The sequence below is a fragment of the Dama dama genome, chromosome 33, assembly GCF_033118175.1.
Source record: "Dama dama isolate Ldn47 chromosome 33, ASM3311817v1, whole genome shotgun sequence".
NCBI lineage: Eukaryota > Metazoa > Chordata > Mammalia > Artiodactyla > Cervidae > Dama > Dama dama.
The window spans coordinates 63,293,757-63,314,738 of NC_083713.1; the positions used below are offsets into that span (position 1 = coordinate 63,293,757).

The following is a 20,982-nucleotide window of genomic DNA, read 5'->3' on the forward strand; positions in this document are numbered from 1 at the left end:
TTAAAGGTTATATTAAAGAGTTTAACTACAATAACATAACATACTTTGTCATTTCATTGCTAGGTGTGATAGCCTGGGGAAAAAACATCTTTGAGGCTTTATTTCCACTTTATGAGTTAACTGGTGATATAAATATGTATTTCTTATCTAGTTGTTATTTGTTTCTTTTTTCTAGTTGTTATTTGAATATCCAATTTTCAGCTTTATTGAAGGACAGGTTTTAATTAACTTTTGTTTCTGAATGCATTCCTTTTAACTGAAATAATACTGCAAATATTGTTAAGTGCAACTTGTTAAGTGCAAATATTGTTAAGTGCAAATATATAAGTGCAACTTACCAAGCAGTTTGCTGGGACAGACATATATATGGGTTTCAAATTTTTCTGTGGCCCAATTTTGAGAGTATCATTTGCTCATCAGCATTTTTTTAAAGTTCCAAGTACCGTGCTTATTCAATGTTAATGATTAGGATAATGATGCTTAAGTGACAGCAATCAACCAAATGCCTGCTTTATTTAGAAAAGCTGAAAGGAAACTGACAGGCACTGCTTGTGTAAGTGTAAATTGGTATAGCCACTGTGGAGAATGATCCAGTAGTATTAGTGAAATTAAATATACTCAAACCATTCACCTAGAGGAACATAGGCACAGTGCATAATAAGGCCTGAACAGGGCTATTTATCACAGTGCTGCTTGTGGAGTGTGAAGCTGGAGGCAACTTAGATGTCCATTACCAAGAGAAGAGACACTGAATATGATCCTTACTATTAAGCCGTTAGAAACAACCAACCAGAGGTACACATAAGTATAAGGCTAAAGCTTAAGAACAACACGTCAAGTTAAAAAATAAGTAACAAGATCTTTAGTACATTATCATTTGTGAAATTTAAAATAATCCCACACACATAACAGCACCATTCGCCTTACAAAGATACATACATATTTGAGGATACCGCTTGGGCACGTTAGATTGGGCTCCTGTGAGGCAGAGAAGAGGGTCAGAATGGAGCAGAGATGAAGGTGGAAAAACATGAAACGAGAGAAGTCAGACATGGCCCAACGCTCTAATTAAGAATATGATTAACCCACATTCCTTTAAGGTCCAACAAGGAAATGAAAATAGGCCTATTTTACAAATATCCCTTTATATGCTAGTTGCATTAAATGTTTTGGGCACTCCTGCTCTCCTCTCCAGCATGAGATCCCATTTTATTAATGCCTATGTCTAGTTTTCCTCATCTGTAAAATACGGGTAATAGGACTACTGTTCTGATGGTGGTGTTTGAAATGTAGAAGTAAAATATATGCAGAGCATTTAGAAGAGAATATGGTATGTGGATCTTCCCTGTAACTCATATGGTAAAGAACCTACCTGCAATGTAGGAGACCCGAGTTCGACCCCTGGGTTGGGAAGATCCTCTGGAGAAGGGAATGGCAATCCACTCCAGTATTTTTGCCTGGAGAATCCCATGGACAGAGGAGCCTGGTAGGCTACAGTTCATGGGGTTGCAAAGAGTCGGACACAATTGAGCAACTAACACTGCTACTGCTATGGTATGTGGTAAGCATTCAATAAATGTCGGAGATTATTGCTGATATTATATTGTCGTTTTTATGTAACATCACTTTGAGAAAAAGTTGAGGAAAGCTTGAGAAAGTGCTTCTCTATTTCCGTTTATTATTTATTAGAAACTTGGAGGAAAAGCTAGTATTTATCCTAGGAACTTTAAATCAAAAGGAATAAGTGGTAATGATAAATGTCAACTAGAAAGTAAAGTGAATTGTAAATAAGATTGTGGGTTGGATTCAAATTACAAGGTCAGTGTTTCCAAAAGTTGCCTAATATTAGGAATCACCTGAAAGCTTGAGCAAAAAAGGGATGTACTAGAGACTGTAAAAAGATAAGTGGTTGCCAGGGATTAGGAAGGAGGGGAGCTTGAATAGGTGAGACAAAAAATAGTGAAACTACTGTATACTATAATGGTAGATACATGTCATTGTATATTTGTCCAAACTCTTAGAATGTACCACACCAAGACTGAACCCTAGTGTAAATTCTGGACTCTGGATAATAATGATACATCAATGCAGGTTCATCAAGGGTAACAAAGGTGCTACTCTGGTGCTGAACGTTCATGGTGGAGAGGTGTATGTGTGTGGTGAGTGGTGGAGGGTCAAGAAGGCAAATGGAAAACTCATTGTGGTTTCCACTTAATTTTGTTGTGACCTTGAACTACTGTAAAATATAAAGTCTATTTTAAAATAAACTATTAAATTTTTTTAATTAAAAAATGAAGAGAGTCCCCCACCTCATCCCAGACCCACCCAGTCAAAAGGAACCTAGGAACCTATTTATAACAAGTAGACAGCATAATTCTTATATTCAAGCTAGTTTAGGAAACTGCACTAAGCTAAGGTCACATTTTTTTGATATCGAAGGAGACAAGACACTCTTCTTACATGCTGTGCTGTCTCTGTTGCTGGCCTCATCTCTTACCATTCTGTAAAAACAAATGCCTGCCTCTCCCAACATCAGGTCTTCCCTGATTGCCCAATAATATCCTCTTGGACTCATGTTTCATTTTCTATGGCCAATAAGTCATATTCCTGTTAAGTTTTACTTACAAAATTTTGTTTCTACCTTTCCATTCTTTGTCATAGGAATCTTACTAAAGTTACCATGTTCCTACACCACTACTGTGTGTGAAATAGCTAGCTAACAGGAAGTTGTTTGGGTAGCACAGTGGTAAAGAATCTGCTTGCTAATAATGCAGGAGATGCAAGAGACCTGGGTTCGATCCCTGGGTCATGAAGATCCCCAGAAGGTGGAAATGGCAACCCACTCCACTATTTTGCCTGGAAGATTCCATGCACAGAGGAGCCTGATGGGTTATAGTCCATAGGGTGGCAAAGAGTCAGACATGACTGAGCCAGCAGCAGCAGCAGGAAGAGGCTCACAGGGAGCTCAGCTCAGTGCTTTGTAATGACCTAGAGGGGTGAGGTGGGGACTGGGAGGGAGGCTTAAGAGGGAAGGGATATATATGTGTGTATATATATATATATTTAGCTGATTCACTTTGTTGTATAGCAGAGACAAACACAACATTGTAAAGCAATTATACTCCTTTTTTTTTTTTTTTAAGTACCATGTTCCTAAAAGGCACTACCCAAAATATTCCATGGGCTTCCCAACCTGTTGAGAAGGAAAAGAGTAAATTCCCACTGGACCACTTTCTCCTCATTGTTGCTAGGTATAGACTTTTGTTTATACTCTTTTCCTAGTCAAAACTACTCTTTCCTCTTTATTCTGGTTTTCCAGTTATTATTAATACCTTTCTTTCCACATAATATTCCAGCCCACATGGCCATTCCATTTCTCCATTATTTGTTGTTTGACACTTTTAGAATTTTATATCTTAACTATTTTATGCTATGTTCTATTGTGCAGGTCAGTAAAAGTTCTTGAAGGATCTATAGTATTCTCTTAAATGAATGGATAAATTTTTCAAATTGAACGATTTCTGGGGTGAAGTACATGTACTCTTTGAGAAAGAAAGAAGTCTTAAGTAGTCTGGCCCATGAATGCTGAAGGCAGTTAAATATTTAGGACATTGGAGACCAATTCTAGACATTTCCTTATTTATTTTTCTTAGCTTTTCACTATAAAGTTGTACTATGAAATACCTTTTGTTCTTTTCCTTTGCACCAAATATCAGCACGTTGTAAGTAAATTGCCCACTCAATGAAATAGCCTGTGCTTACAGACAGCGACAATGGTGTCAGAATTTGAAGCTGGGAAATAGAATCTGAAAAAAAGATTTTGTGCTATTTCCAACAGTAAGAGGCTCCACTGGGAGGTCGTTGGTGACTTCAGAAATTGCAATTTAAGAGATATTTCAGTGATTTGGAAAACCGAGATGGGATATTTAAAGTTAGGGCTTTCCTGGAAAATCTAGAATGGTATTCACCATGTTCTTTGATGACTCAACGCGGTGCTAGAATTATGGAGGATACAAAACCATAAGGCATGTAATGTCCCTGCTATTGAAGAGTTGACAGTATTATTGGGAATATAGGGGCTCTAATAAGGAAAATAATAATAGGAGTTTTAATAAACAACACTAAAGAAAATAAAATTCTACAATAATTTTCACCAATAGAATGTGCCAATGCTTTGTATGTAGTGTTTCAGATCCTCACCAACCATTTGAAGGGGGATTGTCATTTCCATATTGGAAGATGAGAAAAGGAAGTTCAGAAAAGTCGAGTGACATGCCCAAAGTCACAATGTGGAGGTGGGATTTGAACCCAGGTTCTGTCATACCTCAAAGCCTGTACTCTTTCCATTCTGGTACCACAGCAGATCTGCAAAGTGACAGTGAAATTATTATTGTTCCTAATTTAAAATATGTAGGCAAAAAAATTTTTAAGTGTATGCAAAGAACCAAGACTGATAGTTTTCCTCTTTTTCAAAATTGTCTTTAAATCTATTATAATGTTTCACACATAAAAAAAGGAACAGGTAACACTGAAGATAGACTATGTTACATTTAAACCACCCACTACTTTGTTGGGTCTTGTTTTAATTAGTTTCTTTCCTCTTGCAGGCAATTACATGGAACTAGAAATATGAATAAAAATAAACTGATTCATGAATTTCTGGAAGTGGTTTCAAGAGGTGACGTGGAACTCATCTGTGACCATATTGCTAAAGTCCATTCCATCCTTGGAAACCTTGACTTTCAGCATCCAAAGACTGGGAACACACCTCTCATTACTGCAGCAGAAGAAAATCTAACAGAGGTAAGATGTGGTGTCCAGGGGTCCTTGGATGGCCTTTTAAGTGAAGGAGTCCAAGAATGAAATGGTTAAGAATAGCATAGTCACCTACCTCCAAAAAGGAATGTTTGAGAGCACAAAGCCGGGGAGGGGGTAGCAACTGGAGAGAAGACCGAGAGGCCCTAAATAATCCAGACATCACCATCTCTATTCATTTCTTCACTCAGTCAACAGATACTCCCAAAATACCCAAGGCAATATACCAGACTTCAAGATTCATACCATGCTGGGTGAATCAAATACAGGTGTCACCCTTGAAGAGCAGCTTATGGTCTAGTGGGACCACATAATGGAGAGTGAATTTTTCCTTCCTTCCCCACAACCCACACCCAGCCCCATCAGTACTTGGAAATTTGTCCCCTGGTCCAACAGGTGCACAAAATCCTGAAAGTAGGGGAAGATGAGTAAATAAATAATGAGACTTAAAGGGGCAGGAAATTGTCTGCTTTGTTGTTGTTATATATCCAGCTTAGAGGGCCTGACACATGTAAGTCCTTAATAAATATTTATTAAATGGATAAATTAATGAATAAATAATCCATTTGTGTCTTATTGATCATTTCTAAAATTGTGTATGGAAACTTAAAAGATCCTTTTAAAGAATGCAAGGATTTCCCTGGCAGTCCAGTGGTTTAGACCTCTGCACTCTCAATGCAAGGGGCGTTTAAATTCAATCCCTGGTTGGGGAACTAAGATCCTGCATGCTGAACAGCAAGGCCTAGAAAAAAAAAAAGAATGCAGGTAAAAGCGGTAGCAATATGGGCACTTGGAATTAAGGAGGCTTCAAGGGGAAGAGAAGAAATAAGTGAAAAGTCAAGACAAATTTCACCCAACTGCATACCTCAGTGCCTCTACAAGTTCTTGGGAGGCTAAATGCAAGTGGATTGGCAACTCTGCTTGGCCATCTTTGTTTTCTCAATTACCCTCTTTCCTGACTTTATTCTTAGCTCTGTTTCTATCTTGACTCCTTTCTTTTTTTTCTTTTTTCTTTCTTGACTCCTTTCTATTAACACTTTTAAAACAAATTATAAAGTATAGCATATATGCTTTTTAAAAAATAATAATATTTATTTATTTATTTTTGGCTGTGCTGGGTCTTCGTTGCTGGCTTTTCTCTAGTTGCAGTGCAGGGGTTTCTCACTGCAGTGGTTTCTCTTGTTCTAGAGCATGGACTCTAGGGTGTGCAGGCTTCAGTAGTTGCAATATGAGGACTCAGCATATATGCTTTTTTTTAAAAAAGGAAAACTGTGACAGTAGCACCATTGTATCTACCATCCAAAACAAAAAATTAAAGCATTGCAGTGCCTCAAAAGCCCTCTAAATGCTCATCATGAATTGTGTCCCCACACTTCATAATCTTGAATTTTGGGTACACACAGATACTACATTAATTCCTCTTATATATTTAGAGGGGGTGCTTCCCAGGTGGTGCTAGTGGTAAAGAACCCACCTGCCAATGCAGGAGACATAAGAGACAAGAGTTCCATCCCTGGGTAGGGAAGATCCCCTGGAGGAGGGCATCGCAACCCACTGTAGTATTCTTGCCTGGAGAATCCCATGGACAAGGAGCCTGGCGGGCTACAGTCCACAGGGTCACAAAGAGTCTGACATGACTGAAGTGACTTAGCAGGCACGCATGCATACATCTAGAGATAGAAGCCTTAAAAATCACTGTAGATTGAATGGCTTAACGGGCCAATCATGTTGTATTTCCCTCTTCACTGTGAATCTTGCCCAAACCTCATTAGCTGAATTCAGATGACTCAGTTCCCCCAAGGGACTGGGCAGGATGTTGACTTGGGAATCTGAATCCAAGTGAGCCATGAAAGTTTGAGTCTCTCCCCTCCCCAAAGTTCACCAACATTTTCATGTGGGTGGCTGCAAACCTCAATCCCCTTGAGATAGGGCAACTGAGGATGAGGTATAGATGGAGGGAAGGATTAGGAACACGGTAAGAGAGAGTGGCTCTAGGCCAATAAAAAAGATGCATATACTTTTAGTTTCCAGAAACATGCCGCTCAGCCAAATGAACTCCCAGTGTTTTTGGTTCATACAAAGCCTTAGATCAGGTGGCAAGGTCATTATTATTGACAACATCTATTTCCCCTTCAGAGATCCCTTGTCTTCAAGGCTGCAGCCATATTGTTTTCTGACTGCATCTGGGGTTGTAGCCTTTGGTTGACTCAGGCTTAACTTTCACAGCAGGATCTTTTTTTAAAAAAAAGGATTCTACCTTCATCTGAATGTTTGCTGACCCATGGTGACAATAGCATTTTGTAAATTTTCACCCAGTTTTAACATAAAGGCCAGAGGAGTTTTCTGGGGCAGTGGGGCTAATCACAAGAATTTGTCTAAATTTCTTTGTATCTGTTTCTCTTTCTTTAGTGGGTGACTTTCATCAGCACTGTAACCCATTTCAGGCCAGGAAGAACCTGAACTAGTGTTAATTCCTCATTTTGTGGTTTACCACAAACATTTGTCTGCCTCAAATCCCCCCAAAATGGCTAGAGCTCCCTTTAAGTAGCTAAAAACCACTGGAAAAAATCTGAGACTGTTTACCTGTCTTGTTCATGGCTGGAGTCTCAGCACCAAAGTCAGGTCTCGACACACATGAGTCCCTCAATCCATAACTGTTGAATAAATTAACCCACTACCATTTTTAATAGAGTTTATTCTCTACCTAAAAATACTTGTGGAAATACCTGAAACATTCAAGAATCTATAAGCCTGAATTTGGGGGTTCTATATTCTAAATTATAGATAACAGTAAAAGGAAGACTTCAACATTTTATGTGGGTTTAACATAAAATATTCACAGACTTTTAGTTTAAAAAAAATAGTGTCCCCAAACTACCCATATCTTGGAGATTTTTGTCTCTCAAATTTTAAAAAAGGCAAATGGCAGTTGTGTGTGCCTTCTAAGTCACTTCAGTCATGTCCAACTCTTTGCAACCCTATGGACTGTAACCTGCTAGGACAGGCTCCCCTGTCCATGGGATTCTCCAGGCAAAAATACTGGAGTGGGTCGTCATGCCCTCCTCCAGGATATCTTCCTGACCTAAGGATTGAACCTGGGGTCTCTTGTACCTCCTACATTGGCAGGCAAGTTCTTTACCACTAGAGCCACCATTTTTATGCCTATCTTACTCTCATTTCTTATATCGTGAATCAGAGCTGTGTCCAACTAAATAAGTTTTCTACCCAACTCAGAAGACATGATTGTAAGAATGCTGTGATTTTGCAGGTTGTTGGATTTCTTCTGGAAAAGGGAGCAGATATCACCCTGTGCAATTACAGCAATCAAACTGCAGTCCATGTGGCTAATTGTGATGTCCAAAGACAACTCTTGGCCATCAATGGAATTCAAGCTCCCCAAATGCAACTTCTGCAAAGCTCATGGCAAGGTGATCTTGAACAACTTCAACACTTGCTGGTCAGTTAATTCAGTGTTTGCTTCTGTCTTTGGGTGAGTGGGTGAGAGATGAAAAGGGAACAGACTACAAATGACTCCTTTTAAAGAAAAATAAGTTCTTTTCAAATGCAGTCCCAGAAAGTTTCAGGCAGAAAATATGAGAAAGAAACAGGATTAAATGGGACACTTGGGGTGGAAAACAAGATGATAAAAGAACACAGCAGCAGCCTATTTACACCTTCTTTCTAGCTGGATGGGAGAAGAGGTCAGGTAGCACCCCTGAGAAATGAAATCCTCCCAAAGATACCCCTAGAGAACCACTGTCAACTTGCTCAGAGGTGTTCCCTTGACATCACTGCCATTTGTACAATTGCTGTTTAGATCCCTTTGGACCATCTGCGGTTATTATCTTTATCCTGAAAAGGGAATCAGAGAGACTATACTTTGCATAATATTTAGCTGGGATGAAAGTGAAGAGAATACATTTTTCAAAATGCTGTCTTTTTAGGGTATTGATCTTCTTCTTATTTAGATTTTCTGCCCGTAGAGACTCTTCTCCAAAGTAACTTTCGAAACCACATGCATAAGCAAGGACATTCATTATTGGCGAACAGGCTCTTGGCATTTACCTTCCGAGGTACTGTCAGATCACATGACCTTCCATCTGAAAGAAAATCAATTGCTGCTAGGAAACAGTTTCTTCTATTCCCTTATGGTAGAGACGCAAACATATAAAGAAAAAGTTAAAGATATTCTGGTTACCTAGAGTTCAGGGAAATGGACAACAAAATCCAAAGGACTCTAAATTCTTCTATTGTGCTAAATGATAGTCTAAAATTGCCATACATCATAAAGTGAGGCTTAGAAATGTTTTTGGAAGACTTTGAATTTCATTTTAATGGCATTTTTGACAATTGTTGTTGTAATTCAATGTCTTTTTTTTCACAACCATATTTTTCACTTCTAAAGATAAGCCTCCAAGTTTTAAAAACATATATCTGTAACTGGATCCAGAGTTTAATCAACAGATGTTCAATTAATGTGCTATTGCAAAACTATTCTCTGCTCAAAACTTTTATGTTGGTTCTAACTAATAATAAACATTGATATAAGAGGTGGTTTCTTTTCAGAGACTGAAAAAAAATACTAACTAATTAATTCCCACAGCACCCCTCTGAGGTAATATCATTATCTCTAGTCTGTCCCTGGAGAAACTGAGGTAAATGCTGACTTTATTGACGTGGCATAAAGTGAAATACAGATAGAAATTCGTGAGTTACTTTGACCTGTAAAATAAACAGTTTGGATAATTTGGTCTTCTAGTAGTTTCTCAGCTCTGAATTTTCCAAATTAAATTTTACTAAAACAACAAATAGTATGTATATATCCACCTCCATTTGACTGTATAAATGCTGTTAAATAAATTACCTTATAATTGTAGGCCATTCATTCACTCCACAGATGTTTTCTGAGCGTCTGTCAAACACTCTGCTCAGTGCTTTTCATTTTCTGTCTCCAATCATCAAAACAATCCTGTAAAGAAAATACTGTGCTTTCCACTTTACTGCTGAAGACCCTGAAGTTCAGTGAATATGGTTGCCAGATTTTGCAAATAAAAACACAGGACACTCATTTAAATTTGAATTTCAAGTAAACACCAACTATTTGGTATTTAACTAGCTGTCCCTTATTTCATCAGGGTGATTTTTATCAACTTTTAACAGAATGTCCTTGATATAACCCTGTCAGGGAGGTTAAATAACCAATTTAAGGAGCTCAAATTCAAACACCAATCTGTCTGTCTCAGGCTTGGGTTCCTTCAGTTCATCAGCTCCTCTCAAGATATTGAGGAAGAGTATCTTGAAATTAAAATGAGAATTTGGCCAGGTGATGAAAATGTAAAGATTAGTATTAATGGACATGCAATAAAGACATAACAGAAATAAAGCTTCATGTTTTTAAAGGCATCTGAAGAGTTCCTGGATATAAATTTCCCAAACCAACATGGCTTGACTCCTCTGATGCTGGCTGTGAGAGATGTGGACCTGTTTGAAAGACTTGATATGTTAACGCTCTATAGACCTGCAGAGGTTCTCTCTGAGCTCCTCAGGCATCATGCGTGAGTATCAGGTGGTTAGCCAGCACCCATGGAAGGGTGTCTCTGCCATTGTTACTTACAAAGTCATTTGCAAACCTAGATATATAGATTGTTTATGTATATATGTATACTGTGGTGCTCACTCGCATCTGACTGTTTGTGATCCCATGGACTATAGCCCACAGGTTCCTCTGTCCATGGGATTGTCCAGGAAAAAATACTGGAGTGGATTGCCATTTCCTATCCAAGGGATCTTCCTGACCCAGGTATCAAACCCGTGTCTCTTGTATGTGGATTCTTTACCACTGTGCCACCTAGGAAGCCCCTTATATATGTATACATGTATATATATAATGTATATTATAAAATACTGTATGTATACAAAGATAAATACAATGTGTATACATATATATATGAAATGCCCATGCATATTCATAAATGGGACTTCAAAGTTGCAAAGTGATGTACAGATGTTAGAGGTTGCTATCTATTATTTTTATGATATTGGTCTTTTATTTTATTTGTTTAAATACTTCCTCTTTGGTTGTTCCTGAGACTGTCAAATAATTCTTGAGTATGTAGCTCCTTACCCCCAAAATGTTATTAATTATTCTAGAAAGCATTGTCAATTATCAAAAAACAAAATTATAGTAGTGATTTCCAGTTATCTAAAAATTACATGTTGGGAATTCCCTGGCAGGCCAGTGGTTAAAACTCCAAGCTTCCAGTGCCAGGGGCCAGGGTTCAATCACTGGTTGGGGAACGAAGATCCTGCATACCTCATGCTGTGGCCCAAAAAAATTACATGTCAACACGCTCTTTTAGGAGGAGGGAGGTAAATCATTTTTTTAGTTAGAGGGCTAATAAGCAGTCTTTCATGTCAGAAATGCAGTTTCCTAATGCTGTTTTTGGGGCTTCCCAAGTGGCACAGTGGTAAAGAATCCTCCTGCCAATGCAGGAGACAGAAGAGACACGGGTTTGATCCCTGGGTCGGGGAGATCCCCTGGAGAAGAAATGGCAATACTCCAGCATTCTCGCCTGGGAAAACTCATGGGCTGAGGAGCTTGGCAGGATACAGTCCATGGGGTTGCAAAGAGTCAGACACGACTGAGTGACTGGGCATGCATGCATGCAAGGCTGCTTGTTACCTGTTTATCTCGTCATCAAAAAAGAAGAGATGGCCAAAGCTCTTCCTCAGTATTTCATATGCATTTTTTTGTGGGGAATAAAAAAGGAAGTAGGAACTTCCAAGGCAAAAGTATAATCAAGAACTGTATGACAAAACCCACTATAATATTGTAAAGTAATTAGCCTCCAACTAATAAAAATAAATGAAAAAAAAAAAAAAGAACATGATCTATTTTAAAAGAATCAGTTATTGTAATAGGACAAAGATGGAAGTCTGAAGCTACCTCAGACTTCCTGTGCATGCTCAGTCACTCAGTCATGACCGACTCTTTGCGATCCCATGGACTGTAGCCCATGGACTGTTGCCCATTTTTCAAGCAAGAATACTGGAGCAGGTTGCCATTTCCTCCTCCAGGGCATCTTCCTGAACCAGGGATCAAACCTGAGTCTCCGGCACTGCAGGTGGATTCTTTGCTGCTGAGCCATCAAGGAAGTGACCTGAGACTTCAGTGTTAATAGCTGAGGAGATTGTTAACAATGGAGATTACTGGACATCAACCCAGAGATGGTGTTCAATAAGCCTGAAGTGGGGGCCAGAAAGCATGAAATCAAAGAACACCACTCGGAGAAACACTGATCAAGGTAGATGAGCAAACTAGAGATATCAAGGGAACATTTCATGCAAAGATGGGCACGATGAAGGACAGAAATGGTATGGGCCTAACAGAAACAGAAGATATTAAGAAGAGGTGGCAAGAATACACAGAAGAACTGTACGAAAAAGATCTTCATGATCCAGATAACCATGATGGTATGATCACTCACCTAGAGCCAGACATCCTGGAATGCAACACCAAGTGGGCCTTAGGAAGCATCACTACGAATAAAGCTAGTGGAGGTGATAGAATTCCAGTTGAGCTATTTCAAATTGTAACAGATGATGCTGTGAAAGTGCTGCACTCAATATGCCAGCAAATTTGGAAGACTCAGCAGTGGCCACAGGACTGGAAAAGGTTGGTTTTCATTCCAATCCCAAAGAAAGGCAATGCCAAAGAATGCTCAAACTGCTGCACAATTGCACTCATCTCACACGCTAGTAAAGTAGTGCTCAAAATTCTCTAAGACAGGCTTCAACAGTACGTGAACTGTGAACTCCCAGAGTTCAAGCTGGATTTAGAAAAGGCAGACGAACCAGAAATCAAATTGCCAACATCTGTTGGATCATTGAAAAAGCAAGAGAGTTCCAGAAAAACATTTATTTCTGCTTTATTGACTACGCCAAAGCCTTTGACTGCGTGAATCACAACAAACTGTGGAAAATTCTTAAAGAGATGGGAATATCAGACCACCTGACCTGCCTCTTGAGAAACCTGTATGCAGGTCAGAAAGCAACAGTTAGAACTAGACATGGAACAACAATTGGGAAAGGAGTATGTCAAGGCTGCATATTGTCACCCTACTTATTTAACTTACATGCAGAGTACATCATGCAAAATGTCAGGCTGGATGAAGCACAAGCTGAAATCAAGATTGCAGGGAGAAATATCAATAACCTCAGATATGCAGATGACACCACCCTTATGGCAGAAAGTGAAGAAGAACTAAAGAGCTTCTTGATGAAAGTGAAAGAGGAAAGTGAAAAAGCTGGCTTAAAACTCAACATTCAGAAAACTAAGATCATGGCATCTGGTCCCATCACTTCATGGCAAATAGATGGGGAAGCAATGGAAACAGAGACAGACTTTATTTTTTCGGGCTCCAAAATCACTGAGGATGGTGACTGTAGCCATGAAATCAAAAGAAGAAAAGTTGGAAGAAAAGTTATGACCAACTTAGACAACATATTGAAAAGCAGAGACATTACTTTGCCAACAAAGGTCCATCTAGTCAAAGCGATAGTATTTCCAGCAGTCATGTATGGATGTGAGAGTTGGACTATAAAGAAACCTGAGCACCAAAGAATTGATGTTTTTGAACTGTGGTATTCAAGAAGACTCTTGAGAGTTCCTTGGACAGCAAGGAGATCCGACCAGTCCATCTTAAAGGAAATCAGTCCTGAATATTCATTGGAAGGATTGATACTGAAGCTGAAGCTCCAGTACTTTGGCCACCTGATGCAAAGAACTGACTCATTGGAAAAGACCCTGATGCTGGGAGGGATTGGGGGCAGGAGGAGAAGGGGACGACAGAGGATGAGATGGTTGGATGGTATCACTGACTCGATGGACATGCTGCAGCCCATGGAGTTGCAAAGAGTTGAACACGACTAAGCGACTGAATTGAACTGAACTGAGCAAACTAAGGTCCCAGGGAGCTAAGTGACTTGCCTAAGGCCATGTATTAAGGTTAGTGGCAGTCCCTTGATTCTTGGACCTATGCTAATTCTTTTGACCCATGAGCATGGAGGGAGAAAAAGCCCTAAGAATGTTATTATAGATCATAAAACATTAACCTGGGACTTCTCTGGTGGTCCAGTGGTTAAGACTGTGCTTCCACTGCAGGGGGTGTGGTTCAAGCCCTGGTCGGGGAACAGAGATCTCACATGCCACACAGCCAATAAAAACAGAATATGACTAGTGAAGCAAGTCTAGGCATTGTTTCCCTCACTGTAATCTGTGAACAAAGTTCCCATCATTTACCTTCTGGACCTCTTTGAGCTGATGTCTAATTCTAGGATCCACGGCAGCACAGACAGGAGATTTGCACTGATGCAAGGAACTCTAAGATCAGCCATGGGGCTTAACAATCACAGGACAAGAGGAATGAAAATATCACACAGAGAGGCTCTATGATAAGATCACTCCACTCAACCAAGAGTCTGTGAAATAAGTATGTCAGTTTAATTTCAAGGTGAAATGCTAGGCCATTCTACTAGCATTATTCTATTTTGAATAATGAAAGAGCTCGCTATTAGAGTTAGGAAAAAGAAATATCAAGAATAATCAGTTAGCTAAAGCACTGAGAAGAAAAAAAATCAATGAAGCCAGCTATTTGGGATGATAAGACAACAGTTTATCAAGATGTTTTTATCTTTACTTGCTTTATGATTAAAGAATTATGAAACTTCTTGTCCAAAGTTGGAAAATTTCAGCAAATTATTAGAATGTTTTTAGACTAGAAGTGGCATAAAATATGCAACATATTCCTTTCCGTTAAATCTTGAAAATTTGTCTCTCTCTGTCTCTTATGCGTTTTGAATTCATTATTGCTATCCCCAAACTATATAAAATTATTGTATTTATTTGATGTCAATGTTTTACCTCTCATATTGCTTTTCTTTTTCAATAGATTTAACTCAGTAATCTTTGATGTTGATTCTATTCTTTCTAGCGATCCTAAACTCTGTGATTTTAGTGGAAAATCAGCAATACATTATGTGTCACAAATAGAGAGCTTCAGAAAACAGCAGTTATTGGACATTTTAATGAATTCTATGCCAAAACCAGGTAAATATTTTTATTTCACTTTTGAAATTCTCTAACTATAAAAGCCCTATTAAAAAGAAAAAAAAAGTCCTATTAGAAAACTTTCATTTTTTACATGTATTTGATGGATCCTCTTTAAAAAGTCAAGCTAAATGTATATATATGTGTAACTGAATCACTCTGTTGTACAGTAGACATTAACACAACATTGTAAATAGATACTTCAATTAAATAAATTTAAAAAAAGAAATCAAGTGAATAGCTATTTATAGACCAGGGACTTTGTGCAAGACCCAAAGTTAGGTACTCTGAGACAAGCAAAGAAGGCTAAGACATGGTCCAAACTTTTGAAAGTGTTCAGCACAGTCAGGGACACACCACATCAGTCAGAGGAGAAAGAGGTTGTTATAAACTTGAAAGGGGAAGAAGGACTTGCTGTGGTTCTCTAATGCTGGATAAAATAGAAAGGAAGTGAAAAGATGTGATATAGGCATGGAGAAAGCATCTGAGCAAGACAAAAAATAGCCACAGAAAAAAATGTGTAATGGAAAAAGTGCCACTAAGCCACGTGTGACTTTGTGAAAACTGCTTGACTTTATTGTCTGATTGGATTTTTGTTGGGAGCTTCTGGGCAGGGAACAAGGCTTTTCCCAGGAAAGTTTCATGGAAGAGGTAAGACTCAATCTGGTTCTAACAAAAAATCATGAGATTTGATTTTGTGGACAGAGGCATCATGTTGTAAGTGTGCATGGCTCATCCCAGGGGTGAACCGGAGACTAGAACCAATAGTTCATGTCAGGGAAAAGGAATACACAATGAAACTGAGTCCATCAAAGACTCCTTAAATGTCAGACTGAAGGACATAACTTTTTTTTTTCAATGAAATAGAGTCACTGACAAATTTTAAGACAGGGAATGATGAAAGCCACATTTTAGGAGAGGAAGAGACTCATGCCAAGCAAGCTCTATTAAGAAACTATAGAAGTACCCATGTGTGGTTGTAAGGATCAGGAAAAGAGACTTTGGACATGGCGTGTAGTGGGCCTGAGAGATGCTAGGTATGTGAGTTTAAGAGAATGTGAAAGAATTCACAGAATTTAGTGATGTAAAGTTGATGGAGGAGACATACAGACAAGGGTTGAGAGGCTTGAGCTAAACATGATTCCAAACTTTCAGCCCTAGGAAGTGGGGAGGTACAAACACAATTAACAAAATAGTAGAACACTATGGCTTGGTGCAGATGTTGAAGGTAATGGGTTCTAAAACACTCATTTGATGAGAACTTGTGACCTTCAAAGTAGCAATTTTCTGTAGGCCAGGGTTTGTGGGAAAGGATTGGGTAAGATGGATTGATAGGTTTCTTTGCAAGTTCTCTACAAGGAGACTGTGAGGACCTGAGAGTAGGTGAGATCACTAAAGGATTGATGATGGTGGGAAAATTGCAGGGGCTGGGCAGAGAAGGTACACATGGACTGAGGCATAAGAAAGGAAGGAGGAGAATCAGGAGAGAATTGCAAGAAAGAAGGGGTGGGAAGCAGCATCAAATTGGAAAAGAGTTTACAAAGCAGATGTGATAAGAAAGTGAGGGTTTCAATGGTAGGACGGAAGCAGTAGAAATATTGCAAACAGTGAAGAAAGAAAATATGGTGAAGAAATGCAGGGTATGAGTAGAGATCACTCATTCAATTTTGTATCACTCATAAGATCAATGAAATAGGAAGAGGTGCAAGAGGAAGAAGTTTTCATGGTAGAGCACATGCTTATCTGAAAAAGTCAAGATAACAGGAGAAGGATATGTAAGAGAACAGTGTCCCCCAGGAACTAACTGGGAGTTCATTGTTTGGTGTTCAGAACTCTGTCAATTTAATATGGCTTCAAGTGCTAGATAGGAATGGTGCTCCAGGCAGCTAAGCACTTTTGTCTTTGGCAACTATAGTGCAAATATAATTCCCAGCCCATTATTAGGGGTCACACTTAACAACATTGCCCCCTTTTTAAAAAACAAACAGAAACGCATTCATTCTGTGGACTCCTTTTGTCCTCACATCTTAACCAGTGAAATTATGGCCCAAAGCTTCCTCAGGATCCCAGATCACTATTTCAAGAAAATCTTAAACAAAATGGAACCGATTTTTAGAACCTAGCGCTAGATGTTGCTGTGAAATTGCTGGAGATGCAGCTTATCAAAACACATTATTATGTTTCTTTTGGCAGAAAGATATGCTGAATCATTGCTTGACATTTGTCATGATACAAACTCTTCTCCGACTGATATGATGACAGTTACTAAAAACCAAAATATAATCTTGCAGAGCATCAGCAGCAGTGAGGTAAGATGCTCTAATCTTTAAATAGAAAAACTAACAGAAAAAGGGATAACCTACTGCATCTACATTTACTTCATTTATATCTACTTCATTTAAGTTGCTTGAATATTTATAACAAACATATATTATAATTATATATTTAAATGTGATTATAAGGAAATTTAAAGCACAATTAATCATAGCGCTTCATGAGTTTAATCTCAAGGCAGTAATTAGCTAGTCAATTCTGAGTCTCATACATTATGTGTGTATGTGTATACCACAGAATATTGTTGCAGCTGAATCCATGCTAAATAATAAAATGTAGCTTGTATTTATGCATGTTAATGTGAAAGAAGAGAAAATCATTATTCTGTCCATGTCAAATCCATCTTAGGATACCATAAAGGAGGTGCTTCCTCTTGGTTCTTGTCATTACCCCCTGCCCATGATGAATAACTTCACAAAGTATAGTAATAGTACTAGTAACAAACATTACGACCCATAGAAAACGAAGAAATGATTTCTTAAATGTATAATAAACTGTTAACAGTGGTTACCTAAAAGGACCGAAATGGAGAAGAACTTTGCACTGTATACTCATTTGTATTCTTTGAATTTTCATAAAATTTAATATAGTCCAAACAGTTAAAAATATTACTACTCTATAGGAATTTCCCAACTGTCCGGTGGTTAGGACTCAGTGTTTCCATGGCAGGGGTGGGAGTGGGAGCAAAGGTGGGGGCCCTGGGTTCAATCCCTGGTTGGGAAACTAAGATCCCACATGCTGCACAATGGTGACAAGTTTTTAAAAATTACTACTCTATATTTTATTGGTAAAAAGAATATGACCACAAATGTGTTTATTTTTACAAGTTAATGAGGTATGGACTATAACAGGCAGAAACAATATGAAGAGTTTTAGAGATAGTATAATAAGATCTTTTTGTACTTTTCTCTTTCCAAAAATTATTCTAAAACAAGAAAACAAAAACCAAAAATTTAAGTAAAAAAGTAGTCTGAAATAACTATGGATTCATAAGAACTTGTAAAAATAGTACAGAGAGTTCCTGTATAACCTTCACCAGCTTTCCTCAATGGGAATTATTATAACTGTAGCTGAATGTCTCAACTAGAAAATTGACATTAACCCAACAACACAATGAGCTAGACTACAGACCTTCCTTGGATTTCACTAGTTTTTACGTGCATTTCTTTTTCTTTCTTCTGTTTGTGTGTGCCTGTGTGCATAGTTCTATGACATTTTATCCCCTGAATCTTCAGTGGAGATACAAAACTGTTCTGTTACCACAAAGGAACCCCCTGACTACACTCTGAATTGCCATGGTCTCTCTGCTGACTCCAGGCAACCACTGATCTGTTCTTCATCCCTATTATTTTATCACTTCAAGAATGTCATATAAATGGCATTATCATACATGCAAACTTTTAAGATTGGCTTTTTCTACTGAGCATAACACTCCTGAGACAGATCCAAGTTGTTCTATGTATCAATAGTTTCTTTATGTTGCTAAGTAGTATTCTATTACAATTTTATTTTGTCCCACAGTTTATTTAGCTGTTCATCTGTTGAAAGACATTTGGGTTATTTCCAGTTTGGGGCTATTACATATAAAGCTACCATGAACATCCATGTACAAATTTTTGTGTGCATTTATGTTTTTATTTCTCTAGGATATATGCCCAGGAATCCAATTAGTGGGTCATTTGATAAGTGTATGTTTAGTTTTTTTTAAAGCTGCCCAACAATTTTCCAGAGTGGCTCTAACCATTTTGTATTCCCACCAGCAGTAAATGAGAGATACAATGTCTCTGTACCCTTGGCGGCATTTGGTACTATCAGTATTTTTTATTTTAACCATTTAAAAATGTTTTTTACCAAAATAGGTATATGATGATAGCTCATTGTGGTTTTAATTTGCATTTCCCTAATGAACAATGTTAAACCTTTTTAAAAAATGTATTTGCCATCAGCTATAATTATTCAAATATTTTGTCCATTTTCTGATTGAATTCTTTGTCTTCTTATTGTTGGGTTTAGAGAATTCTTTATATATTCTGGATGTGTAACTCACAAATATTTTCTGCTAGACAATGAGAAAAATTTGGTTTGCCTTTTTCACCTTTTTAACAGCTCTTTTACCAAACAAAAGTTTTTATTTTTGATGAAAATCAATTTATCCATTTTTTTCCTTTATGGGTCTTGATTTTTATATTATGTCTAAGAATACTTTCACTTGACCTAGGTCCTGGTTACAGGAGTGTGTTCAGTTTATAAAAATTCATGAATCTATTTAGTTTTGATATGTGCACATTCCTGAATGTATGCTATTCTTAAAAGTAAATATACACAATGGGATGAATGCATTTGAATCAGTTCTAATGAGGTAGATGGAACTATAACCTATTATACAGAGTGAAATAAGTCGGAAAGAGGAAGATAAATATCATGTGCTAATGCATATATATGGAATCTAGAAAGAGGGTACCAAAGAATTTATTTGCAGGGCAGCAATAGAGAAACAGACATAGAGACCAGACTTATGGACATAGGGAGAGGGGAGGAGAGGGTGAGATGTATGGAGAGAGTAACGTGGAAACTTAAATTACCATATGTGAAGTAGATAGCCAATGGGAATTTGCTGTATGTCTCAGGAAACTCAAACAGGGGCTCTGGATCAACCTAGAGGGGTGGGATGGGGAGGGAGATGGGAGCGAGGTTCGAGAGGAAGGGATATACGTATACCTATGGCTGATTCATGTTGAGGTTTGACAGAAAACAACAAAATTCTGTAAAGCAATTATCCTTCAATTAAAAAATAAAATTTAAAAAAAGTAAATTAAAGGGCAGGAGTAAATGCCTTCAAATATCTGAGCAAAGAATATGGTTTTCAATCTAGGATTTTATATTCAGAAAACTATAAATCAAATATTAGAGTTAATGAAGACATTTTCAGACATGCAAATGAGCAAAGGTTTTACATTTCACACGCCTTTTAAGGAAGCTACTACATACTCTATTAAAATACGGGGATAAGATAAAAATAGAAGGGAAAATTGGATCCGTGATTCAGGGGATGTGGAACCCAACACAAGAGAGGAGGATATCCTTGGTATAAAGCAGAAAGCAAGTGCCAGGGCTTCAACCCATGTACGAAGTCTAGAGAACAAAGAGCTCCAATTGCTGGGGAGAGGGAGAGGTGAGGAAGAACAGGATAACAGGGATTTCCAAGAAGAAGGTGGAACTGGTATATTATCTGATATGTTTAACCATGTGGAGAGACCACTGGAGATTGGGAAGATTTAAGATTTTTAAAAATATAAGAAAATGAAATAAATATTAAATAAAATTGCGAATGAAATAAAAACAGGGATTTAGAGTTTATGTACAAAAAAAGTTATGCAAGAAAGAAAGTATAATCATACTACATTTCTATTGCATGCCTATAGTGCAATACATACAGTATAGTACAATACTCAAATAATCATAATTTAAACTTCACCTATTGATTTTATAAGAAAAAGAGGGTGAATTTATTGGAAGGATGGGGACAGGATATAAGAATATTCAATTGTCAACTGCAATAATAAGGCAGAAGGTAATATATCACTTTATCTTTTGGGGACAGGAGGTGGGGATTGTTTACCTTTTTTGCTGTTATCACCAGTAAAAAGATCCCAACCTACTCCCCTAAGAGGCTTGCTTGTTTTCGAAGTCACGAGTGAGCCAATATGTCAACAAGGAGAGAGGCG

The 20,982-nt window shown here is 37.9% G+C and overlaps 1 protein-coding gene across 5 annotated transcripts in view; it reads left to right on the plus strand.

The window, feature by feature from the left end:
* The first annotated feature begins 14,901 nt into the window (after window positions 1-14,901).
* MAP3K19 (mitogen-activated protein kinase kinase kinase 19) overlaps window positions 14,902-20,982 on the plus strand; it is a 38,556-nt gene continuing 32,475 nt past the window's right edge. For all 5 annotated transcript variants that reach the window (XM_061135522.1, XM_061135524.1, XM_061135526.1 and 2 more), the window contains exons 1-2: window positions 14,902-14,923; window positions 17,117-17,232. In XM_061135522.1, the coding sequence (XP_060991505.1) occupies window positions 14,902-14,923; window positions 17,117-17,232 (138 nt within the window). The remainder of the gene's footprint in view (window positions 14,924-17,116; window positions 17,233-20,982) is intronic.